Here is a 25,943-nt window from a genome sequence, read left to right as displayed (position 1 = left end):
TAGGAGTAGAAGTTCATAATGCAACTCCTTATTCATCTTTCTGTATCAGATCTAATGTTTTCATCCAAACCCAATTCCATTATCATTAGCATGAAGCCAGCCTCTCTGACTGCTAAATCTAGAACACACTTTCTTTTTAGAAGCAGAACTCCTAGCCACAATCTAAGTCACTGCTTATTTTCAAATCTCACCCCCAACTTTCTCTAATTAGAATTACTTTTACGAACACAGTCAAATTCTTAAAGAGGAAGAAGTGCTGCGACAGACCTATTGAATCACTCAAGCACAATGCTCAAAACACACATGTGAAAGACAATAGAGTACACCAGGGTCTGTAAAGATAGAGCCAGATCTGACGCAACAAGCAAAGCTGAGGCCAGAAACTGATACACATGAATTGGGCAAAAAAAGACTAACCTCTCAGTAAACAGGGAAAATGACAACCATTCTCTCCCTGCAGAAATATTAGTAAATACTTTGAAGTAAATTGAAAAATAAATCTCTCCCTATTTTGGTTTTTTCTCCCCTCCCTCTGAAAAACTTTAAAACTCTCTCTATACAGGAGGCCAAAGCTAAAGCTGGCATATAATAAAAACAGAGGTAAGAAATGCTGGACAGAGGATGGACAAGTGATGGCAAAAGTTAACAACGGCTGAGCTCTAAAAATATGCCAGTGTTACCTAGACTCTGGGACATACAGTGAGTTGTCCAGCTGATTAACAGCCTAGACAATGAAGAGCTGCACACCTCGAGCAACTTTCTCAAAAACAGACTGCATCAGCATGAAAGGCCTTTTCAGTGAAGCTAGTAATTAGCAGAAGACTGGTATTGCTTTAAAGAATTTTTAAAAAGCCCCTGTTAATTTGGAGGTTTCAAACATCCTTCAATCCTAGCAAGTCTTCTAATTATCTAAAGAAACAGAAATATACTGAAGCTAAACCTTCACCCACTACTCTTTGAAGCTTTACTTCCTAATCCAGTTGAGCCTAAGGTGATTGCATAACAAGGGTCACTGCTCAAGAAACAGACATTAAGTTTGAAGACACAACACCACTAATGCTTCAAAGCAAAGTTTCTTCTGCAACAGTTGTTAAAAAATTAGGTAGAAAAGTCAGGATGTAGCAACATCCTAATTCTTTTCTTGATTGCAGTGGCCACTACAGTGACAGATGAGAAATGAGAACAAGGGTGGTAATAAGAGTCCACATGAGTCAACCGAAACAGAGTAAACGTATCTCAGTATAGGTCTGTAGTGAATGTCTGTAGCATTCACTCCAATCCCACATGAAGAAATGAAGGAATCCACCACCGCCATCACACAGCCCATAAACAGATTGTCCTAAGAAAACTGCACCAATGGCATCATTGTCCTTTTAACCCTTGGAAGGGCACAAAAGCCAAACACATGGAACAACATCAGAATCACATTCAGGACTATCAAACCTGCTCTCTTATCCCAGTTATTGAAGGATGTCTGTATTTTGTACTCATGCTACAGCTGGCAGCTACTGCTTGTAGGTACAAAACTACAAGAGGTTACAGACTCTTCTCATGGAAAACTTCCCATTGGAATTTAACACTTTAAAATTCCTGAATTCCTTGGGGGTGTGGGGCAGGGAAGGAGGAATCCTAATAACACTTCAACTTATGCATAGTTTGCTTTTTCTGAGGTTGCAACAAGAAGAATGGGATGTTATTTTAATCACATCCTAAGGGCTGCAGTTCAAGACTGAGCAACATTTCACTGCTTCCTGCAAGAGAATTTTCAAAGATGTTCAACACACAATACAACCTGAGATCCATATAGGACACCCTACAATGGCTTTCAGTGGGAATTAAATGACACACAACAGCCATACTGGCAAAGCACACAGAGCATACATCCTAGATGTTACAGTCCCAGAAAACACAACACTAAAGCCTGTCTCCTAGCATGAATCAAAGCATTCAACAGTCAGATACAAAATGGAATTGCAAACTGCACTGTGCAGTGGACCTTGCTGTTGGGCAGATATCGATTGATCCTATCCCGAGCTTCATCTGCCGCATGTTCCACTAGCGCCAGGACATGCTCTTCAGCAGTGCTGTCTGTCAGGCTGCATGCGTTTCCCTCAGGTTCAAAAATGCAGCTACAAAACAGAAGAGGAACAGCTGTAGAAATTAAAAGCGAAAACAAAACAAAGGGTTGAATTCTGGGTTTTCCTAATAGAACAATCAGTCCCACTACTCTCCCAGTGTCAGTCTACTTCAGCATTTAAGTGGAATCATAATCATACTATGAACTGAAGTTTTGGAGCAGAAGCAGAGAACTACTAACCTACTGAATTTCAAAAATGTAATAGTTTCTGTACCTTGGTGAAAATGAAGTATTACAAAACAGAGACTGGGAGTAAAACTGCATTAATACAGGGTGAATGCTATATGCATCCTTAGTTTCCCACATGCATGAATATGCTATTTTCACAAATTCCAAACAGAAAGATGCAGAGAAGATATTACTTGAGGAGGGATGGAAACTATGTAACTAATCAGAGAAAAAAACCCAACAGGTTTATCATATAGTTGCTTGCAGTAGGACACAGCTCCCAGTCTAACAGGGAGTCCTCTACTTCCTATGTTTGTTAGTATTGGCAATTAGCATTCCTAATCAGTATTAATCACACCATTCCTTGTAATTGAAATTACTAAATTTAACATTTATCTTTCAGTAGATCCCTTTCCATTAAAGCACCAGAAAAATAAAATTGTAACAGATAAGCATTTCCAAAATGGAACAGGACATAGGTATTACATAAAATCAGAAGTTGGTAATATCATAAGGACAAGTGTGAAGATATCACAGAATATGGCAGTCTTCATTATATTTTATATATGAAATAAACTTGGTACATAAAAATATTTCAGGGCATTATAGGGACATTAGACACTAGGGCCAAACACCTTAGGTACTGGGTAGAGCATCTCCTCACACCAAATCCATTTCTCTCTCCTGGGTTATCTTCTTCCATTTGCTTAGCTAAGAATTTCTCTCTGTATAGAGATTCAGAGCCGATACACAAGTAAGTTTTGCTATTAAAGACAATAAAAAGATCACAGGATCATACTATTATGAGACAAATGTGTTATACAATTTTTGTGTCATTGAAACTTAAGAAAGGGTGTACACAGCAGGAAACTCCTCAACAATTGGCACTTACTGTCACGCTCTACAGGATAATTAAAGGACAAGAATTTTAAGAGAATGTTCAGAAGGTTGCAACATCCTGAACAAAACTTTCAAAAACTACTTAAACATTAGGATGTCCGAGTGATGAAGTCACTTTTTAAGCTACAGTATAGAGGTCTAAGCTGCTTTAACACTTTCCAAGCACTGACTTCTCTCTTTCCCTTTTTATAACTGTGAAATATGAAGGCAAAAATATCCGCTATTAGGTTCAATTCTCCCCGCAAAGCTCTTGCTGTTCATCAAAAAGAATAATACCAATCTTACTGATGCAAAAATACAAGTGTTTAAAAGGTCAAGTTAACTACAAACAACCAAATTCATTCCAACAACTAAAGTTGCATAAACATTGAAAACAACAGGAAGGTAAATTAAGGTAAATTCATACCACAAACTCATTGCAAAGAAACTGGTACCCAAATAAAATCAAAGGTCAGTTATTTTTAACTACGTGAATTGTATGTTAAGGCACATATCAAAGACAAAGCAGTACTACATGGATTGGCAGTGCCATTTGCTTGCTCTTTGGCAAAGTACGAAAATACTCCTGTAGCGGAGTTTATGCAAGAATTAATCCTGGGCACCATACAAAACAAATTATGTATCTCCTAAAAAAAACCAAAGAACCAAAAACCAAACTACCTCCCCCTCAAAAAGGTGCTTTCAGTTGATTTCTATATACAATTCAAAAAAGAAGGAACAAATGACATTTTGTTAGTTCTCCATTATAAAGCAACAGGTATGTTTCTGTATGCTGTCAACAGAATAGTTTCCACTAAAAAAATTACTCTGTTTAAAATTTTTTTTGAAGATACATGTTGCAGTCTTCTATTTCCACAAAACAACTACATTAAAATACCACTTCTTTCATCAGACATTAAAGAGGACTACAAAAATGCTTGAAGGGTAAAAGAAAATAAAAGATCTGGCTGATTGGGACTCTGAAGTTCACTTTTAAAAAAAATGAGACAAGACATTTCACCTTTTTTACTTTGAAGGTTTAAGAAAGAAGCCTGCAGAACACATCCACATGACCAGATTATTTAAGACATAACTAGTGATGCTCTGTTACAGGTTTTCTTTCTTAAAACTGCAGCTGAGATAATACTCTACAATTTAAATTCAACATCTGTCTTTGTATGTTTATGCAAGAATACTGAACAAAAGTTGCTTGTAAATTACAGTTTCTGCTAATATCTCATAAAATAACTACATTTACATTCAAAAAATTTTACTACAATTGGATTTTAGCTGTTATAAAAACATGGTTTTGTGAAATGGGGGTGCCTATTAGTTGGAAGATTACTATTGCACTAGCAATGTATTTTATAAAGAAGCTTAATAAGATTTCATTGGGGAGATGTTATCATCTGCTCCAGAAACAATCTCCTGTATCTACACATCATGCCAGATAAGGTTAAAGTTAAATAAAATCATTCACTGATCTGGGACCACTTTGCCCTCCCAAAAAGATCCTGTTACGTTTTGATACAGTCATCCATTTTAGGAAAGGAGAAAAAAGGGACAAAATGCAAAAGGTACTTGTGGCTATATTCAAAATAAAGTAATATTTCTAAACATCATGAGAAGAAACTACTCATTACTTAATATAAAGAATAATAAAAATATCTATATAGACATTAACTGTAAGTGTTTAAAAGAATATGCAGTTATCTTTTGAACTGTTTGTTTCAAGTTGGGAATCACTGGGTTATTAAACAAGTTCTATAAATAAACAAGCAAACAAAATACAATAAAATTGTCCATTTATCCTATGGACCTCAGTGAAAAAGGCTGAAAAGAGGGTTTTTTCCTCAGTTCTTTGCTGCTGTCTAATATTACAAAAGCTGCAACAAAGCAGTATGCATGCCCATTAAAACCTTTACCTAATAACTTCTTTATTTTGCTTTTTGGATTTCTTGGTAGTCTCTGCTTGTACAGGAACAACTTCAGGGACAGGTTCTTCAACTGCTGTATCTTCATCACCCAGAAGAGCTGCCTGCTGAGAAAAATCCATGTCCTGCATAAACGACATGCTGCGCTTCAAAGCTAACAGCCGTTCCTAGAATCAGAAAGGACAGAGCGGCAGGGACTTAACCTTTCCCTCATAGCCAAGATGCTATGATAATGGGATGGGATGGGAATGGCCATGGCCTTATTTTGTTCTTAATGTCTCGTTTCCAATGGCGATGCAACATGATTTGGTCATGGTAGCATGGCATCAGAATTTCTGCAGCCCAACTATCAAGAGAGAAACAAACAAACAAACAAACTGCATATACAAAACCAACTATTTTACACAAAACTTACCATCACTGTAACACATGCACACACACACACAACATGTGCACACAGAGCAGCTCACCAAAACTTCATTTTTAAAGCCAACAACTCTATTTGAGTAAAAAGCGTATTTGCAACACACCTGAAAGTTCCCCCACACCCAACACCTTGAAAAAAGTAGAGCTTTCTCGTTTATGCAGAAGTAAAACTTAAATGAGATCTTGTTTTCAAAGTTTCACCCAGAAGCAATATTTGACAATAGGGTTTCATAGATGTGAATCTTAATTGCTTCCACTGAGGCCAGGGGAAGAAACTCCTACAGACTTCTGCAGTGCAGATACAGTTGAGAAATAAATAAAAATTACTGAGTTATAATAAGAATGCTATCAAGTCCTTAAATATAGCAGCACTAACAGGCACTGCTATGGTTAAACACAGAAAGATGAAATAACATTTATCATTGTCACTAATTATATTCCTTTTAAGTATGATAACAACAACAAAAAAACCCCAACTGTTTTCTGTTTTTAATAGGTCTCTTACTTTGCTCATCATCTTAAAGCCTGTGTGCAGTATCTTCTTGGCTAGCTTGTAGTAAACAGTATCTGGTCTGTTGTAAGTCATTGCATTATCACACATCAGTTTAAAATCTGCCTGTAAAATACAAGACAAAAGAACTGTTAGAAAGTCTAAGTCCTTTATTAAATGACTAGAAGATACCATTCCACCATGGCAGCTCTGTGATGAACACAGTAATATTTTAGCAGCAAATTCATGGAGTAAATGCAAGCCAAAAAGTAACACAGAAATGCAAACAAGCCTTTTTTGTTTCTTCAAGATGCTCCCAAACTTCCCTTTTTAAGTAGTTGAATAAGACAGTCATGCAAGCCAGAATTTAGAGACCTGAAGGCATTGCTGATGGCAAGGTTATTATAAATACTTTTTTACTATTTCCTACAAATCTCTGTAGCATACCTAACAAAACAGAATAATCTTTGTCAAAGCACTTGTAAAAAATATAAGCCATTCTTTGTTCACCTTGCTGGACCTTTCAAGAGAAGAGATTAACCCTGAGAAGCAAGCCAAGTTTATTGTTACATCAACACCACTCTAGGAAACAGTAATTCTGAAGGCAGCTAATAGAACTTCACGGATCAGTTAAGGAAAACTCCTTTCCTTCCAGGAGCTGGCAATATCATGAAAAGATTTCTTACTGCACTCTCTGTAAGACCACGATGCATCTAATAAAGTATTACAACAATAAAAATACATAAATCAGCTATGGCAAGTTGCCAATAAACTTGCCAAGTAACTTTCTGCCATTTCAAATGAAGCCATATGGAAAATAAGACAATTAAAGATAAAAAATACGTAGTTGTTATTGACTCTTACACAAGAAGTTTCAGTATATCCATAGTTCTCTTGCAGACAAGTCAAAATTACATTTTAATCAATCTAACCAGGTCTAAATTCAAAAAACAAGAAAAAGGAGAGGCAAGGAGAGGAAAAAAAAGAGTTCCAGGTTCTTCAACCACTTAAGTCTTCATGATAGCCTCACTCCTGTTTAAGTTTAGCAGCATGCTTTCCATAGAACTTTAGAACATGTTTTTGGTATCCACAGTAATTTGTAGTAGACAAATTTGTAGAATCTGACAAATACAGAGTATTCGTAACACACCGAATACACAAAAGTGCTCAGTTCTGAACAAAATGCACATTAATTAATGTCAGAAAAGCTTCTACAGTTAAAAAGAATCTTCAGTTTCTTATTAGCTCTGAAATATCTACATCTTTATTAATTCACCTTGAATTCAGTGACTGATTTGTATTCATTTGCTGCAATTTTTTCCTTCATCGTACCGAAATCCATAGGGTGTTTTATTATCATGGAATATCCAGGAGCGATGGCATCCGTGACTGGAAAAGCAAAAAACCCATGAGGATCTTTCCTAAAAATAAAAACAATACATTTAGATTTATAGCAGCAAACAAAACAGTTCTTGTTTTTATACCACAATAATGACATAATAGTAGTACTTATAAAAGAAAAAAACACTAAAAGAATTCTCATAAAACAGAAGCATGTTTGACAAATTTCTTGATAAATTAAAGTATTTTGATTATACTTTTGTAGATTTTTTGAAACACATTAAAAAAAGTCAATTCAATGATCAAATGATCAACTCAAGCTAGTTCTTGTATTTTTTAATTAATTTTTGTATGTTTTCTACAGCTCTACACTCCAAATTGGTCTTTTGGCTTCACTGAGTAAAAAAAAACCCAATTCTTCTTGTTCATAAGGTCCTCTAAAAATAAATACAATGTTTATATTTTTGAATTAGTTCCCAATTCAGCTTATTGCTATGTAATAAAAAGGATTTTTTTTTTAACATGAGGTACAGGCTTAAGATCTTATTGAAAACAGTAAAATAAAAAGCCTCTCCAAATTAATGGGATTATCAAGTAAGCAGGTATAAATTTATTTTGTATCTGACAGGGGACACAGAAATAAACATAATTAAATTAAAACAGTTCAATCTTTTAAAGCATTACAGAATCATAACTGGGTTTTAATCCCTAAATTAAATCATCAATATTTAATAAATTTAAAATGGCAATTACACTGGCCCAAAACACTTACTTCCCTGCTAAATGCTAGAATTGTCAAGTTGGTAATAGTTTTCCCAAACTAATCTTTAAAAACTACCAGGTCTGCCATGATTGCAAAAGTTAACAGATATACTACAGTCAGTCTTCAGGCACTATTTTCAAACATAAAACCAGGAGAAGAAGTTGTAAAGTAACACATATAAATATGCATTAGACACTGTCGACACAGCTGAACGTACAATACAGTTTATACCTTTGAAGCTGGCGAAGGAAGTGTTCTAGTAGTTGTTGGATTGGTGTGCTCTCATTTTCAGCTGCATTTTGAGATGAAAACACAGATAAGCGCAAGGAAACAGAATATAGGTATATTTATTTATTTAAAAACATAAATACCAGAGAGAACATCTTAACTACAAGTACAGCTTGTATATCTGAAGCTCAGCGTGACATAGGTTTCAAAGCAGAAGCATACAGTACCTATTTCTACTCCTTTACTGTTCTCTGAGCTTTCATCACATTAAAAATTAATAGACATTAAGTCAGATGTAATGCTAAGTCTAGTAGCTCTAAGAATATATATTAATAAGATTAAAATAAGATGTTATATATTTTTACAGGAAAAGAAAAGTGAAACTTGGTTGCTGAAATCATGCAATTGGGAAATCCACATTCTTACAACATGTTATCAGTGCAATTTTAATGGTTTCTTTACCATTAACCCCATGCAATTAGCTTCTCTGAACCTTTCAATCACTGACTAACAAACAGATGCAAATCTGCTGGCACGTGAGGTACTGATTACAATTTCACTTCCTGTACAGGTACAAATTACACGATTAATACTACTCGTTAATTACTTGTTCCATAGTTCAGAGAGGTTGCCTTTAATGTGAAGTTTGAAACACTAAACAAGCAGCATGCTGAAATCTAGAATTAAAACTCCAACTCTTCACCATGATATTGGAGTGACATTTCCCTTCTTAACTGGAATAGGTAAGGTAATTTATATGCTTTGAAATATCATTTTACAAGCAGATGAAAATAGAATAATAAAGAGATTAGGTTTTAGCCTGTCAGTTTTCCAAGGTTCCTGACTACCCTGAGACATAAAACTCTGACCATAAAATTTCAGTTACCTTGACACTTGATGGCCAACATTCCTCAATTTAATGCCCAGTCATAATTAGAAAACTCCTCAATGAATTATTTGACCAGTCAAAGGGCAGTATTCCAAAGACAAGACACACAAGACATAGCTTTTTGCTACCAGGTTCCACTTTCAAGCATATGTGTAACTGAGATCATGATGTATTTAAAAATTCTCTTAAGTAAAACTTTCCACTGGATAATGTTGAGTTTTAACTATCAAGCAATGGCTACAGGTAGAAAAAGCATGACAAAATCTGAAATGAATAAACACACAGAAGTTGCCACACACAGTTCATAAATATTTTGGCTGGTGACAAGAATTAAAGATTGGTAAATGAAAAATAGGGTGGTGGGGGGTGGTGTCTATGGTCTTTAGAGACACCCTATCACAACTTCCTTTTAATGAAAATAGATACTAAAACTGAACATATGTTATAAATAAAAGACTGTAACAACAACCAAGCAGTCTTCACAAGATTTTTTTTTTTGCCTTGAACTAAGGAAAACTGAAATTTCAGACATTCTGATCACTGTTCAGTAAATGCTAATGATAAGGCATTAGGGGAACACTCTGCACAATAACACTTTTATGCTAGCTTTATTCTGCCAAGTAATAGAAGCCAGAGACAGATGTCCTTGGCAACTTCAGTCACCTGAAAACAAACCTACTAAAACCTGTAAGCACCATGAGGAATACTGACTTTTCAGACAATGCAAAGTTCTAAATGCTGGAAAAAGTAAAGTCTCTAGATTTCAGCAACTCTTCACGAAAATTTTACATTTTTGTACCTTTGACAAAACTTCGTTGTGCATGCTTTTAAAAACAACCAAAATGATTTAATTCCTCACGCTGCTCACCTGGCTGAGTTCTGCATGCTCTGACAGGACGATCTGGAGGAGGTTCAACCTCTACTTTTTTCCCAGGATCAAAGTCATCAGTTTCTCCTTCAGTGTCACATTGTTCTTTCTCCCTTTTCCTCTTTTTCTCTTCCTAGCACAGCAGGAAGAAGACATCTTTTAGAAGAACATACTTGGAATGTGCAATCCCACACACCAAAAGAAAAGAGACAGTGATTTCTTTCATTTGGAATAATCATTCTATATCTGAGTCATAATATGGTTTAAACAACACTGCATATATTTTCACTATCACTTTTTCAATTTTCCTCTCCAATTAAAACTAAACTGTTCATCTTTTGCTACTTTGTATTTAACATAGTATTGTACTATCATTACTGTACTTTCATGGAAAAGAATGTTGAACTCTGAAGCTATTTATATGTAAAATTTCATGATAACAAGCTACACTAGAGAGCAAAGGAAGTTAATTTACTATTCAGTAAAGATTAGTCTGGAGCTCTGCTTTGATCAGTGTACTTTTGTTTGGTGCATTGAACAGGAATGAAGAAAGAACCACAAGGACTGCTCTGTAACAGTGGTGGCAATTAATGATCTCTTCCTGAGCTTCACAGCAAAGGCAAGCCTAAATCATTCCTATTATCTTGCAGTCATTATCCATGTTTTCACAGAAAAGCATATTTTCATTAGCCTTGTTTACTCTGCTGTTTTGCTTCTTAATTATGTGTTAGCTTATTTTGAATGCACCAACAGTGAAGTTCTGGGAAAAAAAATCCAAACTATCCCCACACTGTAACTTAGGAAAGGCAATTGATGATGCAACATATTGTATTAAGGACAGTTGTTTTGCTATATTTCAAGTCCCAGCCATACTCTTAACTGAAACATTTGTACTAAGAAAATTTTGCACTGTCTATGCTGTATTACACAGCTTCTAACGATCCTATGAGATATGTCACTTTCAAGCAATTGAGTCTAACAAATCAATTGGAAATGACAGATGTTAGCCACAAACCTACACACAGTAGCACCGAAAAAATCATGATATGAGCAAAACTACATAACAAAAAAAGAACTAAAAAAGCAGAGAGGTCAAAGAATCATTAGTACACAAAAGAAATACTATTAAAATTAAATTGTACAAGTAACTGTACTGTCCATGCCTTCTTGCTGATTTTAATTAAACTCCTCAAGGTTCAACACAGACAACTAAGGCGACCACACCATTTGCTACTAGCAAAGTCACAAAGCCTTGCATGAAGGTTATTCTAAGAGCCAGTCTAACTATTGTACCACAGTACTCAACAGATCAGATCTCAGAAAGCTGTTTCGCGTAAACATATCAATTTCAATGTCCAGTAACTTGGCATATCTCAGGAAGAGAAATGCAATCAAGATTTATTTGAAAAGCTGAAAATACTCTCCCTGAAAGGGTAGTAAAACATGATTGTGACCTGGCTGAAATACAAAACATCCAACTTATAAATGGAAGTATTCATTCAAACCAAATAAATAAGAAAAATGAGCAGCTACAAGAAAGAAGCTTTTACTTTGTTCATAGAATCATCACAAGTATATAATCTCCTTTAAATGGCAGAAATACACCAATACACACACAAAGGTTTTCTAAATTTATGAGGTGCTGAGTTCAGACAGTAGGCTTTTTGGAATAGTGATTTAAACAAACAAACAAAAACAAGCTCTGGTACTCTGCACCAGATTTTAGATCTGATAAGCAAGTATGGTGGCTGCTGTGCCTGAATTCTAAAACTCTCAGCTTACCTTTCTTTTTCTTCTTTCTTCATCATCTAGATGCTTCTCTTTTTCCTTCTCAGACTTTTTTTTCTTTTTTTTCTTCTTTTCTTTATGTCGCTCTCGCTCATGATCTGATCTGTCATCATAGTAACTAGAATCATGCCCTGACCCAGAGAGTTCGGTCACTTCGCTTCCTCCAACTTTAAGCACCAGCTTTAAGGGTTTTTCCAAAGGTTTATCCACATAATCTAAATTAAAAAAAAATAAAAATAAAAAATCCAACATTTCATAAATGCACAGAGAGATGAGAGCACATAGCAATTACAAAATCACAGAACCAATTCGGTTGGAAAATACCTCTGAAGTGACTGAGTCCAATCTATCACTGAACACCACAATGTCAACTAGATCATGGCACTGAGTGCCACATCCAGTTTTTCCTTAAACATCTCTACAGATAGTGGCTCCACCACATCCCTGGGCAGCCCATTCCAATATATAACCACTTTTCCTCCAAATAAATTCTTCCTAATGTCCAACCCAAACCTACCCCGTTGTGGCTTCAGGCTTTGTCCTCTCATCCTATCACTAGTTCCCTGGGAGAAGAGCCCAACCCCCACCTGGCTACAACTTCTTTTCAGGTGTTTGCACAGAGTGATAGGGTCATGCTGGAGCCTCCTTTTCTTCAGGCTAAAGACCCTCAGCTTCGAAGCTTCTTCTAGAAATACCGTTTGTAAGAATTTGCTGCACGTCAAAAATATACACAATACATTTGGAAAGAAAACAATACCTAAGACTCATAAATCCAAACCAATAGACAGTCGTTCAGCACATGTTACGCTGTGATTTTCCACAAACCCGTAACACGGAAGAAACCGACTCCTCGGCTTTCCCTGAAAACGTTGCAAGATCCTTGTCAGAGCAAGGTGAAATTAAGCATCACTTGAGCACCGCAGAGACCGGATCCCATCAGGAACAGCGCAGGAACCACGGAGACGCCCGGGCTCACAACCCACCCCTCGTCCCGCGTTCCCCAGGCCGCCCCCGTCGCCGGCAGCCCCGGCACTTAAACCAGGGCCTATCCCTGTGAGCCCCCCAGCCCTGCAGCGATGCCGGGTCCCGCCGACAGCCGGGACGGAGGGAGGGGCGGGCGCGTCCCGGGCACAAAGAGGGTCTCCCCCGGCTCTTACCGCTGTAGGCGGTGGCGGAGGTCGAGCGCCATTCTGCCTTCTCCGCTTTGTGCTTCTTGTGCTTCTTCCCCATGGCAGAGCCAGCGCCGGAGCCTGACCCAGCCCCGCCGGAAGCGCCGGGACGGGCGGACCCTCCCACCCCGGGCGGAGGAAGATCCGGGTGAGGAGCCGACCCGCCCTGCCCTGCACAGCGCGCCCTTTACGAACGGGCGGCGGCCGCAGTGTGCTGCCTCCGGTTCGTCCCGCGCTCCCGGGCTCCTTCCCGCTGCGCTAAAGCGTCTCTCCCGAGACCGTGCCTGCCGTGAGGTCATTCCCTGTGTCCAGCGTTGACGGCAGGAGCGGCCCGGCCGCGCTCGCGGCGTATCCCGAGGGTCACGTCGCCATCTCCTGAGGGAGGGAAGTGCCGATCCCGATCCTTGCCGTGGGCGAGGTGCATGCGGACGGGGCACCGGGAAAGGACCGGCTGTGCCCTGGGCGTATAGCAGACCCTGGGAATTGCTTCTCCTTGGTATCGCTTTTCCCCTAGGAGCGAGAAGGATGGATGATGCCGCAGGGGAGCTGAAGCAAGCGCTCCCAAACGTGTGTGACAACGTTCAGATCCATGTGGAAGTTCATCAGAAATCGAGCAGGTCTCTCTGATCACCATGTAACTTTCTGTAACTTGTGTCTGTTTCCTTTTGGCCTCCTGCTGTGCACCCTCAGGAGCCCACAGGACTCTGCTCTGCCATCTCTGTGCCCTCCCATGAGTTTCCACGCAAGTGTCTCTTCCTAAGATTGAACAAATCCATTTCTCTCAATTTCATCTGATAATCAAGTTGGTGGCCACATTCGGGACTTGCTCTGGTTTATCCTTGTCTCTCTTATGGCAGAGCTTGAAACTGCACGCAGTACTCCAGATGTGGTCCCACAAAGGCAGTGGATGGAAAGAATCGCTTTCCCTAATGTTGACACTCTTGGTAGCACAGCCTAAAATAAGGTTGACCTTATTTGTAGCAGGGGCACACTGCTGGCTCACTGCCATTTTGTCCAGCAGTACCGCAGGCCCTTTTCTGCAAAACTGCTCTTCATCAGGTTGACCTCTGCTCTGTTCTGTTATCTGAGCAGTGAATGGAGAGATAGGATTTCATGTTTACTTTTGTTGAACCTCAAGAAGTTCCTGTCAAACTATATCTCCAACCTGCAGAGGTCCCTCTGAATGGCAGCCCTGCTCTCTAGAGTACTGACAGTCTCCCTGCTTTGGTGTTATCCATAAACTTGCTGCAATTGCTTTCCATTCCATTGTCAAAGGTGTAAATGAGGGTGTAAAAACAGTGTTAACAGTACCCCCCCCCACACACCTTTTCCAGCCTGAGTTATTGGCAGCTCTGCTTAGTCTTTATGCTAATAATCACAACCCTCTGAGCTGGACAGTCCAACCACCTCACTGTCCATTTATCCAGTCCTTATCTTAACTGTCTGGCTATCTGGATACAATAGGAGAGCGTGTCCAACTTGTTGCAAAAATCAAGTTGTAAAATATCCACAGCTCTCTTTTTGTCAGGCTTAAAAAACAAGGAACTTGGAATTTGCACTGGTTATACATCATCAAAATTGCAAGACTAAGTTAAAGCCTTTCTGAAATCTTCAAATGGTGTTCCTTTTCCTGTAGCTTTTTTGTCTTCTACTGGAATTCTGCTTATAGTATGTCCCCATCCTGAGGTACCAGCTGCCCTCAGACTTGAAAGTATAATGGAACTTCCAAGCTAATCTTACCACATTCAGACTAGTAGCTTGGCTATGAGTTTTTCTGTTTTTTCTGCTGAAACACAATCAGATTGCATAACTGATTTCCATTCTTGAAGTCTTCTAGCTGTGTCATTCTGTGTCCCCTGATATGATCTCAAACAGAGCAAATAGTATTCTTTGGATTGTGTCTTTTAGTGCACAAATTAAAAACAAGTACGAAGTTTGTTGCTTTTGCAAATAGACTGAATTTGATAGGGTTTTTCTTTTTTCCTGCAGAATGTCATGGGGGAGTTAAGTGGGTTTTTTTGTATTGGGGTTTTTTTGGTTGTTTTGTTGGTTTTGTGTGTGTGAGATGGAATCTGTTTTCCATGAAGACATGAAGTATGAAATAATGCACTCTGACACTAATTCATATTTCCTTATAAATGTCAATGCCATGTAGTAATGGTGTTCCTTTCTCGTTAGTGTGGCCAAGAAAGAAGATATTAGGATGAGTGTCCTAAAGCTGTTGAACAGACATACCATCGTGTTTGGTGATTACAAGTGGACAGAGTTTGATGACAGTTTCCTTAAGAACAATGTGCAGTCTGTGTCGATTGTGGATACGGAGCTGAAGCTGAAAGACAGACAGGTATTTGCAGTCAAGAATGTACAGCTCTGTTCATATGCCCGTGAACTAGTTGTAGGTAAACTGGTGGTGGCCTAAGGACATAAGCAAGACAAGGTCTATAGGATGACGTAGTATCTCTTATTAGGCTGACTAATATAGCCAGGAAAACATGGCTAATTTTTTGGGCCTACACTGCTTAGTAAGGTCTGAAACAGGAATAGTAGGCTTCAGAGATAAATGTCAGCTGAAAACTGTAGCTGTCTTTGTTATAATTAGCTTTGAAGGAGAAATATGATGCATTAGAAGTCTTTTCATGTTCATTCTAGCCTATTGACTTGAGCAAAAGCAGTCTTTCTCTGCATATTTTTCATCTGAATGAGGAAGGACCAACCTCTGAGAACCTGGAAGAAGAAAATGAGGATATCACTGCAGCTCACCACTGGGTGCTTCCAGCAGGTACCCGTGTGATATTTCTGGAAGGTCTAGAGCAATTACAATGAAAGAAAACCTTGGAAAGGCTAGAAGGGTTTATAGGGTTATCTATTAAAGGTATTATTTGTATATATTGTTTAACTTTGTCTATGAAACCAACATATTTGGACATTTTTCTTTATGGTTTTGACTGAACTGCTACAGTGGTTCCAAAACACGTCATTTATTTCTGTAATACTCATGGATGTGTGGAAATAACTGGTCTTGTGGTCTAAAATGTATAGGCATAATCAGAAGCATTGAAGTTTTAATCCTACAAGCTGCATTCCAAATTTGACTTGGAGACCTACAGGAAAACTCATCACTTTAAATACTCATTTTCTAGAGCTCACTGCTGGCTTCTAGCCCCCAAGGCAGTGTCATTTTATATCTGAAACAGATAAACAAAGAGATCTAGAGTCCTCAGAATGTTTTCTGAGAGAAAAATAAGGCTTTGCTCTGCAATAGAGCACGACCTGCCTGTACTATCTTGAGCTTGGGGAAGTTGGATTCTGTGCCTGGAAGGAGAAGCAAGGTGTGAGCTTAAGCTCAAACAGACAGTTATTCTGAAGTGTTTCCTACTTTCTCCATGTTTCAAAATGCCTAACTATCTATTACATTTATTTTCAGAAAGAATTCAATCTGATACATTGACATTATTCTTACATTATTGTGGTTTATAGTTGCTCAGTCTTTTCTGCTTTTCTTTGCTGAAAGTAAGAAACTAACTGCTAGGAATGACTGATACCCAAATGACAACTTCAGTTTTTTGTGCGTTATTCAGCCACATGCTTTTTTTGGTCCTCTACATCTTGATGTTAATTAAAAAAAAAAAAAGGAAAAGCTAAATAATAAAAATTGCCTTAGAACCCTCCCCCCACCCCAACTTCTCATAGCTCTCTGTCTTAGAGTAATGTAGGTCCACCACCTCTTGAGGGTGGAAAGAATTATATTTGTCCTTTCATGTTAAGAAATCAACATTAATTTCTCAACACAATTATTTGACGGATTTGAGCAATTTGAGAAACTGCTGAATTTGTCTGTTAGGAAGTAGTGTTTGCATTTTGAGAAAAATAACTCATGATTTTTTTTACAGATATTTTAATTGCTCTCATTTATCTATTTTTAGTTGAGAATAATTTGAAAACTGCTCTATGCTGCAATGATAGGCTACAAGTTCCCAGACTGATTTATCCTAAACAAGTATATAATATATTGCTTTTCCAGCTGAATTTCACGGCCTTTGGGAAAGCCTCATATATGACAGTGAAGTAAAAGCAAACGTAAGTTGAAAATTAATAACAATTAAGATTGCTTGAGGAGAAGTAAGAGCTGAAATGAGGCCTGTTTAAAGTTTACTGCATCCCTTGGAGATGTGGTGGGTGCAGGCTAGGCAGAAGGGGATGGGAGTTTAACTGTGTGTTTCTGGCAGCAGCTAAACAATTAATTGGCTTGGCAGTAGTGTCAGCCAGCACTGTCACTGTTCATAAAATGCACACTGAATGATTGGAGTGCGCTCCCACTGGAATGCTGGTAAGATGTTTGAAAGAGGCAGAACAGTTCCATGGGGTCATTTTCTGGCTCGAAGATTCTGTGCATTCATCAAAGGTTGTGATAATAAATGCCAGAGCTCGTAGAACAGAAATACTGCAATCTGGAATCTGGTAATTGTGATGTGACTATAAACCACAAGTGACTCAACTCAGTTGTTCTTATGACAGCACTCATTAAAATGTTTATTGTGCTTCTTAAAAAAAAGAAGCTTCTAACTGACATTTTTGGACACAAGTAATTAATTCGTTAGCTTGTTTGTAATACCATAGGTACAGTATTCTCACTTAAGTCTTTTTAAACAAATATAGAAAAGCAAAACATTTCAGTGATTGTACTTCTTCATTTATAAGGTAAATATGAATTAACATGTCCATGTTTGTCTAATTTATGAAACTGATTTCCAAGTCATCTATGAAATGACAAGACTATCTAATTAGACTTGCTGATGTACTAAATAACAGCAAGCTGATCACTGTTGACTGTAAGTGTATACTGGTAGAAAGAAATGGTTGCTTTTAATGACTAAAACTAGGACTACTTCTGTAAAAATAATTGTGCTGAATCTTCATTCTTTAAAGCATGGAACTGCCTGGGCATGGTTGGGTTCTACGGGCTCTGAAATGGTTGCTGTGAATTTTCAAAATAGTACAGTCTGTGTCCATGGAATATTGAAAAATATGTGGATTAAGTTCAGTTGTTTTTGCTGTTGTGTAACTGCTCCACTGTGAGCATGAGATTTTGCAGGAGTACTGTCATATTGTCCTGTTAACACCTATGGATCAAAAGCACGTTACAGGTAAGAGTGACAGAAGGTAATGTGGTATCAGGTGTTATGATAGGTAAAAGTCAGTATAGATTCACACCTGAAGTTCATAATCATTTTGTTGAAAGAGTTCTCTACTTCCTAATTCTAGAAATTCTAAATTGAAGTAGCAGTATTTTTAGAAGCAAGCATTCAGGGAAGTACATGAAACTTCCCTTATTTGGAAGGGTAAACAATCTACAAATTTGTTGCAGTAGCTGATACAAATGCTTCAGTAAAAACGAAGTAAAATGTGAAAGGAAATGCTTTGGTGGGCTTAGTAAAACAAACTGAACAAATGTATAGCTGTACAAACAGTACCAAGAGTTTAAGTCTTTGACTCTCTGTGCTTGGGCAGCTTGTGTTTTACAGATGCACTGTAAGTGGGACAATGGAAAATAAAAATAATTTCACTTCCTTAAACCATTAATTTATTAATTTAAAAGTTCTAGGTATCTATTTGTGCCTAGTACATTCTATTCATATTCTTGAGAGTAGGACAGAAATTAATTCCCATACTTTGGAGAAATAAGTTTGCCTATGACTAAAAGACATGAGCTTTTTTGTTGTTGTTGTTGTTATGAGTACGCAGTAGGCATGATTAGGAGATTGCTTCTGTCTGTAATTGTATTTGCTCTTATGTCTCTAAGTGTCTATTTTTCTCCTTTTCAATTAGTTACTCGATTACGTGACAACAACATTATTATTCTCTGACAAAAATGTCGACAGCAACCTGATATCATGGAACAGAGTTGTTTTGCTGCATGGTAAAAACGATCTCTCTTAAATCAAGTACATTTGTTGGCCATCTGTTTATACTTTCCTTCTGGCAAAACTTGTATTGAGGCCTGTTGTAGTGAAATTAGATGATACAAAAATAGCAGGGAAATATCCTCTTTATTATACAAGTTTAAATTAAGTGTAATGTCAGAGTGAAATCAATATTCATGTGTACTATGTTTTGCAGGAATTTAAATTCTAAAATTTACAGTGCAGTGACAACTGTGGGGTTTTTTAATTTTCATTTTAAGTGATATTACAGCTTTTTTACATAAAGAGCAAAAATAATGCAGATACTGAGAACATTAGGAGGCATATATTAGTTTCACTTCTATCCCAGTATTAAATATTTGTTAGTTATGGCTTTATAAAAACTTTGAGGAAACTGGGAAATAAATCTGAGTGTTGTGTTTTTTACACTTTTACACTGTGTGTTCTATTGCCAAGTTTGTAGGCAGTACTGTCACTAATTTAGTTGTTTCAGTGAAGCTGTAACCTTCAGTCAGTCCTAGCTTACTGTGGAAGTTACACCAGAAATGAGATTAGCATCAGATGAATCCATTTGCTTGCAAAATGCAGCTTGCTATTGATTAATTGCAATTTTGTCATCAAGAAAAATGTTCAAAAATAAAAGATCACAGTGGAAGTATTTGTTGATTGTACTTAAGTTATAACTGTCAGTAGAAAAGCTGCAGGATGTTTTTGTTTGAAAAACTATTTATTTCAGACTGTTAGCAATGTATTTATGATAGATATATTTAATTTTAATAACGAACTTATTATTGTGATCACAAAGAAATTAATTCTAGGAAATCTGCAACTGTTGCAGTGTGAAATACATTTATGCTGTAATGCCAGTACTGGCTTTGAATTGAAAGTACTGTCACTTGGTTGACATTAACAGTTTGTTTAGCACCCACACGTGATTTCCCATAGATTCATACTCTTGTATGAATCACTGTGCTTGTACTTGCCTGTTTGGCTCTAGGACTGTAGTGGAATAAGCAATTTTCTCAAAATACTCTGGCCTACTGTGTTTTTATTCTACAGTTAGTGCTATGATGAAATAGAGTAGTTAAAAAGCTGTTACATGTCATTAACAATCTGATGCAAATTCTGTGTAATGTATGGATCTGATTTCAAACCAGGCCCTCCTGGAACTGGGAAAACTTCTCTCTGTAAAGCATTGGCTCAGAAGCTGACAATTCGACTGTCATACAGGTGATAATTTTTTTGAAATTTTTCACCTTAGTTTACTTTGTAAACTAGTTGCTCTTTTTCACTAGCCCAAATATATGTAATATTTGATTTCAAGTAACTTTTGCCAAGTGCTAATATCCTTTTTTTTATACTGCACCCAGCTAGCAATAAAACTGATCTGATAGACTATGATATTTAATGCCTTTAAAAGTGTGTCATTATTTGTGCCTAGGTGTGTAAAACAAATTCCAGTGACAATATAGTAATTTGTGCTCATATTGTACATCAATGAATATTAAAGGACAAAGGATCACGGATTATTTTGATATTTCTATCTTCTTGTTCAAGAAAGCCTGTTCTTAATATGTAGTGATTTTGTAACCAATTTGTTCTGTATTTGGATTGTCTGAATAACACAATCTACAGAGGGCAGTTTGTATATCAGACAAGTAATAAGAATTAGCCTTAAAATTTATAGCAACTTAACAAATTTATTTACAAAAATAAATGTTATATAAAATACAAGATGTAAGTAATGGGAGCGATCTGAATGTGTGAAAAACATGGGCTATATGTTGTGTGATTGAAATATTTTGTCATAAGGAGATCCATGCACTGCTAAGTAAATAAGTTTCATACTTTTATATGAGTTCTTGCTATACTGAAGAAAATCTTACATGAACAGAAGAATGAGGCAATTAGCATGGTAACTGTTACTTAAAGTATATTTAAATAGCACCTGTTCTAATGAAGACATTCTAATAGCAATTTAATGTGAAGAATTCTGCTGAGACATGTTGTTGGAAATCACAATTGAAACAGGTATTATGTCTTGAAAAGTAGGTAATTTAAAGTACTAATTCACAGAATCCCAGGGAGAGAATGAGACTTGCACGAGTTAATGATATCACTGACTTTTATTTACAATGGAGTTGATACTTCCTTTTCCCTTTATACTTTAGGTACAGGTATGGACAGTTAATTGAGATAAACAGCCACAGTCTTTTCTCTAAATGGTTTTCTGAGGTATGTATTGATGTAGCTAATTACGTAGACATTTGTGTTTTAGAAATTACCTTGTTTCTGTTGAGCTTGTTTCATGTATGCACCAAAGATTACTCACAGTAATTAACATGTTTGAGAATGCTTAAATAGAAGTTATATTAGAAAGTTTATTTTAAAAAACAGGTATTTCCATCTTTAAATATGGTAAGCCTTGGAAAGTTGTGTGATAAGGAAATAAACATCTACATATGGTGTCTTTATAGAGTGGCAAGCTTGTAACCAAGATGTTCCAGAAGATTCAAGAGTTAGTTGATGACCAAGATGCTCTTGTATTTGTACTGATTGATGAGGTATGATTCCAATAGCATTGTTGTATATAAAATTTAGCAGGAAGTAACTAGCTGGGGAGAAACTGTAGTAGTCCTCATTTGTAAAGAACAATAAAAGCACATCTATGGTATTTCTTAAGCTATATAGCTTTGTGCAGAACAGTGAATGTTAATCTTGACTGCTGCAGATTTGAGAGATTTGGAAGGAACACAGTGCCATTTAGCAGGCAAGTTACAGCTGAAAATTAATTGAAGCCTTTCTTGGTGGGACTTCCTTGCTGCTATGTGTTTACAAGTGGAGTTAAAGTAGCCTAGATTTGTATTATTTGTACTCTTCATTTGTTGTAAAGCTCTAAAATACATTAATGTGGTTCAGTTCATTGTCTACATTCTCTGCAGAGTTGCATACCTAAGCAACTCAGTAAGTATGTACTTTATTAGCTTGTTTTATTGAAATATCTATGGGGAAGCTCATTCTAAATTCAATGTATTCATTATTGTGGTGGTGTGTTCCATTTCACTCACTACACTTTGCTTCCTTGACATGCCTTTCCTACTCCCTGTAATTTCCTAGTTAACAAAAGATTTTGAAGATGGAGTTTTAGATACCAGACACAAGGATCTGAGGGTATATTGGCTGGGTTATTTGTTTGCTGCCAAGACTCCAAATGTGCAATCATTTTGGTTTTTTTGGTGTTTGGTGATTTTTGTTGTTTTGGTTGATTGGTTTGGTTTTTTGGTAGGTGGAAAGCCTCACAGCAGCCCGCAGTGCCTTCAAGGCAGGCACAGAGCCTTCAGATGCTATTCGTGTGGTGAATGCTGTACTGACACAAATAGATCAGATTAAAAGGTAAACTCATATTATTGGAACAGCAAAAGATAATTGACAATTTCAGGATTCCTGCTAAGTTTCAGTTCCTACTTGGAATGCTGAAACAAATTGGTTAGTGAACTGTTGTTTGTTAATGATGCTAATTTTGAAAAGACATAGGAGTAATCCAACAGAGTATTTTGCATGTACCTGAGTGGACAATCAAATCACCAGGCTGTATACTTACCTTAAAGATAGGGAGGGAAAAAGGACAGATCATCATGATGTGTGCTTGGAGAGACAAGAATAAGATGAATGAGGAATTTGTTTATTATATACCGTTTCTGGATGTCAATCTAAAGCAGACTTGGACAAAACATGGTCTAGAAGAAATTGTTAATCTTGCTCGCTCCACTTTGTATGCTGGATTTAGTGCAGCATACCAGCTGTTTTTCATTCCTGCCACTTCCCTTTCCTTATTGTGCATCCTTGGCACTGTTCACAGAATGGTGCCCTAGTATTTGGCCCTGTCTTGCAGCTAATTAAATATGTCTTATTCATATAAAAGTTGACAGGTTTCGTCTAAAACAGCTGTGGTTAAGAATGTTCTTTCATTGCTTAGAGCACGGATATGTTCTCTTTTAAGCTCACTCTGAAGTCATTTGCAGTTAAAATATGTCACACTGCCAGTTAAACTATATACTTTCTACTAAATTGAAACGGAAAACATGTAGATTAAAGTTTCAAATTTATGAGTCTTCTTTTCAAAATCTTTTTTTTGTGGTAGAAACTATGCCAATAGGCTCTAGATAGTTAATGTATATCATTTCTAGAATAGTATTAGAGAAACTGTGGACACTTGAGAAACAACTAAAAGAAAGAGACTATGCATTGAAATAGGCTGGTGATAACTGGCCAAGAGCTTCAGATCATTTAATGTAATTGCTGGTTGACAAGAGTGATGCGACTGCTTTTTGCAAAAATTACATGAGTCATAAGAGGAAGGTCATGATTTGCCAGTCACAAAAGGAGATAAAACATGTGACCTAAAAATATGCTTTTGTCTTGAAGGTATCCCAATGTAGTTATCCTGACTACTTCAAATATTACGGAGAAAATTGACATGGCTTTTGTAGACAGGGCTGACATAAAGCAATACATTGGACCTCCATCTACTGCAGCAATATTTAGAATATATCTTTCTTGCTTGGAAGAACTGATGAAGGTAATATTTGAAAACAAGACTGCAAAATGTCCTATTTCAATAAATTTGACATTTTAACCATACTTCCTAAGTAACAAAAATACAAAAATTTAATTCCTTCTCTGTGTTTCCACTCCTACCGTAGAATTTAATTTTGAATGTATTTGTTTTTCATACAACAATGTATAACTCTTCTTTCTAGTGTCAAATAATATATCCTCGACAGCAGCTTCTGACACTCAGAGAGCTAGAGATGATAGGCTTCGTAGAAAATAATGTCTCAAGGCTAAGCCTTGTACTAAAAGAAATCTCAAGGTAAGATTCTGAAATTCTACTTTATTTCATATATATATTGAGTTGCGGAATGATGTATAAAAGTAACTGAACTTCATAGCAGTTAGAGTTCTGAAACATTCCCATTTTTTTTCTGTTGGGGATAGTGCAAAACTTTTTAGGGGACCAAAAGTGGAAGCCATCATGATTTGCTCACATTTCTTAGTCTCAGAACGGACCTGGCTTAGTACTGCTTCTGGTTTCTGCTCTGCCATTTGAAGTCCTCTTGACAGATTGCTGACCAGATTAGTGAGATGCCTTAGGTTTCAGTGGATATTGGAAATTGTAATGGAGGTTAGCAGAAATAGCATGGGCCTCAGGTCCTGCTGAGAAAGTGTCTTGAAATACCTAGCAGTCTACTAAATCAGTATTTAACATGGAGATGTGGACAGAAGCAAGAGGGAAGGGAATGAAGTGTAAATGGACGGTGTTATGGTTTTCAGAGGATGTTCATAGAGCAAATAGTCTTTCACTGCAGCATAACAGGTCTTGAAACAATAAATAAAAATTATATTCACAGTATCAAGCAATGTTTTTTTCCAAAGTGCTGGTCCCTGTGGAACAAAATAACATAAAGTTAGCAAAGTGTGTTTTCTTTCTGTTCTGAAGTATGCAATCTTAACCGGTGAGGAGTGGAGTAAAAGCAGTAAGTCTTTCCAGGGCTAGAGGTTTGCAGTCTACGTACGCAGAGTGGTGCTTGGAGAAGACAAGAAACATACATCAAGTAGGTGAGGTGAAGGAAACTGTAAATGGTTGGTAGAAGGAGAAAAGCAGTAGCGATGAGGTCCAAACTTCAAAACAGGTTTTTTTTTCAAGTCCTTCCAAGAGTGGTTATGTCTGTACCATACCCTTTTGGTGTAGACATTCCCCCAAACTCATGAGATATGGCACAGTGATATGAAGGGCATGATGTAAGCATCGGCAGGCAACTGTGACTATGCTGTTTCTGTACTCTTTCTTCCTTTTTTTATTATACTCTATAGCCTCCCATAAGCAGAATTTGTCTGTTCTCTTCCTGCTCCTGCTAAAAGAGCTGCAAGACGCTGAATGTGATCTGAGGTTTTTTAGAGCAATTTAGTGGAGAAACAAGAAAAAGGAAAGGTCTTCTAACAGTGAACACTTAGCATTTAAGCAGCACTTGTGTCTGTTTTACTGTAGAAGAAGTGAAGGTCTTGGTGGCCGGGTCCTGAGAAAGCTTCCTTTCCTAGCACATGCACTTTATATTCAAGTAAGTTTATTATATTCAAGTGAGTTTATTCTATTCATTATAATTTAGTTTGGGCTTGAGACAGGCAGGAAGACATTTGGACACTGCCTGAAGTAAAAGATTGGTCTTAACCCCCATTTTGATCTAAATTTCACTTGTTTCTGCAGCTTTGTAGACTGCAACAATTATGTGCTGGCCATAATCTAAAATGGGATTGAAGAAGTGATGTGGGACTGACCTGTCAAGCAGCATTCTACTTTTAATTAAATTAATGAATATTGATATTGGTTCTCTGATAATTCCTTGCTGAAAAAACCCTCTGCCACTTTATAAATATTATTAATTTGTTAAAAGCCTTTTTTTAAGCAAATCTACAGTAGTAGTAATTGACTCAAGACCTTGAATAGCTTGACTTTGACTTTGCCATGCTATCTTGTTTCAAATAAACTTGCAGTTTGTTTTGTAGCATTTTGAAAATTTTGTAACACGGAAGTCAAATATTTCTCTTACTGATACTGTGATTTTTATGTAAAATATTATGTCTACCTATTGCTGTAGTGTGTCTAACAAAATGTTCTCTTATTTTCAGTCCCCTAGTGTTACAATGACGACATTTCTTCAGGCTCTTTCACTTGCAGTAGACAAACAGTTTGAAGAAAGAAAGAATCTTGAAGACTGTGTGTGATACTCTGCTGTTTTGTAGTTGACTATTGTTACATTTTTCATACAAATTGTGCAACTTTTATGCATCTGTAAAATAAATTGTCAGCACCTTAAAAAACCTGGAATGCCTCTTCTAGTTTTTAAAAATATTCATTAATAAACAATTAAGAAAGTTTACAGC

The 25,943-nt window shown here is 37.0% G+C and overlaps 2 protein-coding genes across 9 annotated transcripts in view; one reads left to right on the top strand and one right to left on the bottom strand.

Annotated features, from left to right (window-relative positions):
- Positions 1-13,234, bottom strand: part of BRD9 (bromodomain containing 9) — a 24,699-nt gene extending 11,465 nt beyond the window's left edge. The window contains exons 1-9 of one of the 6 annotated variants that reach the window (XM_032703538.1): positions 13,069-13,234; positions 11,906-12,126; positions 10,124-10,256; positions 8,370-8,430; positions 7,311-7,455; positions 6,050-6,160; positions 5,110-5,285; positions 2,941-3,030; positions 1,997-2,129 (exon numbers count right to left, since the gene is read on the bottom strand). In XM_032703538.1, coding sequence (XP_032559429.1) covers positions 1,997-2,129; positions 2,941-3,030; positions 5,110-5,285; positions 6,050-6,160; positions 7,311-7,455; positions 8,370-8,430; positions 10,124-10,256; positions 11,906-12,126; positions 13,069-13,141 — 1,143 coding nt within the window. In that variant the 5' untranslated portion in view covers positions 13,142-13,234. The remainder of the gene's footprint in view (positions 1-1,996; positions 2,130-2,940; positions 3,031-5,109; positions 5,286-6,049; positions 6,161-7,310; positions 7,456-8,369; positions 8,431-10,123; positions 10,257-11,905; positions 12,127-13,068) is intronic. The other 5 variants (XM_032704389.1, XM_032705222.1, XM_032706024.1 and 2 more) reach the window with 5 other exon arrangements.
- Positions 13,210-25,943, top strand: TRIP13 (thyroid hormone receptor interactor 13). 3 transcript variants are annotated; one of them, XM_032710974.1, is made up of 14 exons: positions 13,210-13,228; positions 13,595-13,697; positions 15,259-15,424; positions 15,730-15,859; positions 17,102-17,157; positions 18,907-18,997; positions 20,159-20,231; positions 21,173-21,236; positions 21,479-21,565; positions 22,288-22,394; positions 23,427-23,580; positions 23,762-23,874; positions 25,051-25,120; positions 25,689-25,943. In XM_032710974.1, exons 2-14 carry the CDS (start codon positions 13,606-13,608, stop codon positions 25,782-25,784), a joined length of 1,299 nt encoding a protein of 432 aa, XP_032566865.1. In that variant the 5' UTR covers positions 13,210-13,228; positions 13,595-13,605; the 3' UTR covers positions 25,785-25,943. The 3 variants fall into 3 exon arrangements, with proteins under 3 accessions (XP_032566865.1, XP_032566021.1, XP_032567646.1); XM_032710130.1 differs by lacking the exon at positions 13,210-13,228 and adding an exon at positions 13,240-13,498; XM_032711755.1 differs by lacking the exons at positions 13,210-13,228; positions 25,051-25,120 and having other exon boundaries at positions 13,240-13,697; positions 25,689-25,817.

The sequence above is a fragment of the Chiroxiphia lanceolata genome, chromosome 1 (assembly GCF_009829145.1).
Source record: "Chiroxiphia lanceolata isolate bChiLan1 chromosome 1, bChiLan1.pri, whole genome shotgun sequence".
NCBI lineage: Eukaryota > Metazoa > Chordata > Aves > Passeriformes > Pipridae > Chiroxiphia > Chiroxiphia lanceolata.
Note: the sequence above shows the minus strand (reverse complement) of the source record. Positions and strands in the feature narration are given on the sequence as shown.

Bases quoted from the DNA above. Each gene is read 5' to 3' on its own strand.
- TRIP13 (XM_032710974.1), top strand. From the start codon at position 13,606: ATGGATGATGCCGCAGGGGAGCTGAAGCAAGCGCTCCCAAACGTGTGT. The intron at 13,698-15,258 runs GTCTCTCTGATC...CTTTCTCGTTAG, and splicing joins GTTCATCAGAAATCGAGCAG to TGTGGCCAAGAAAGAAGATA. The intron at 21,566-22,287 runs GTATGATTCCAA...GTTTTTTGGTAG, and splicing joins TATTTGTACTGATTGATGAG to GTGGAAAGCCTCACAGCAGC.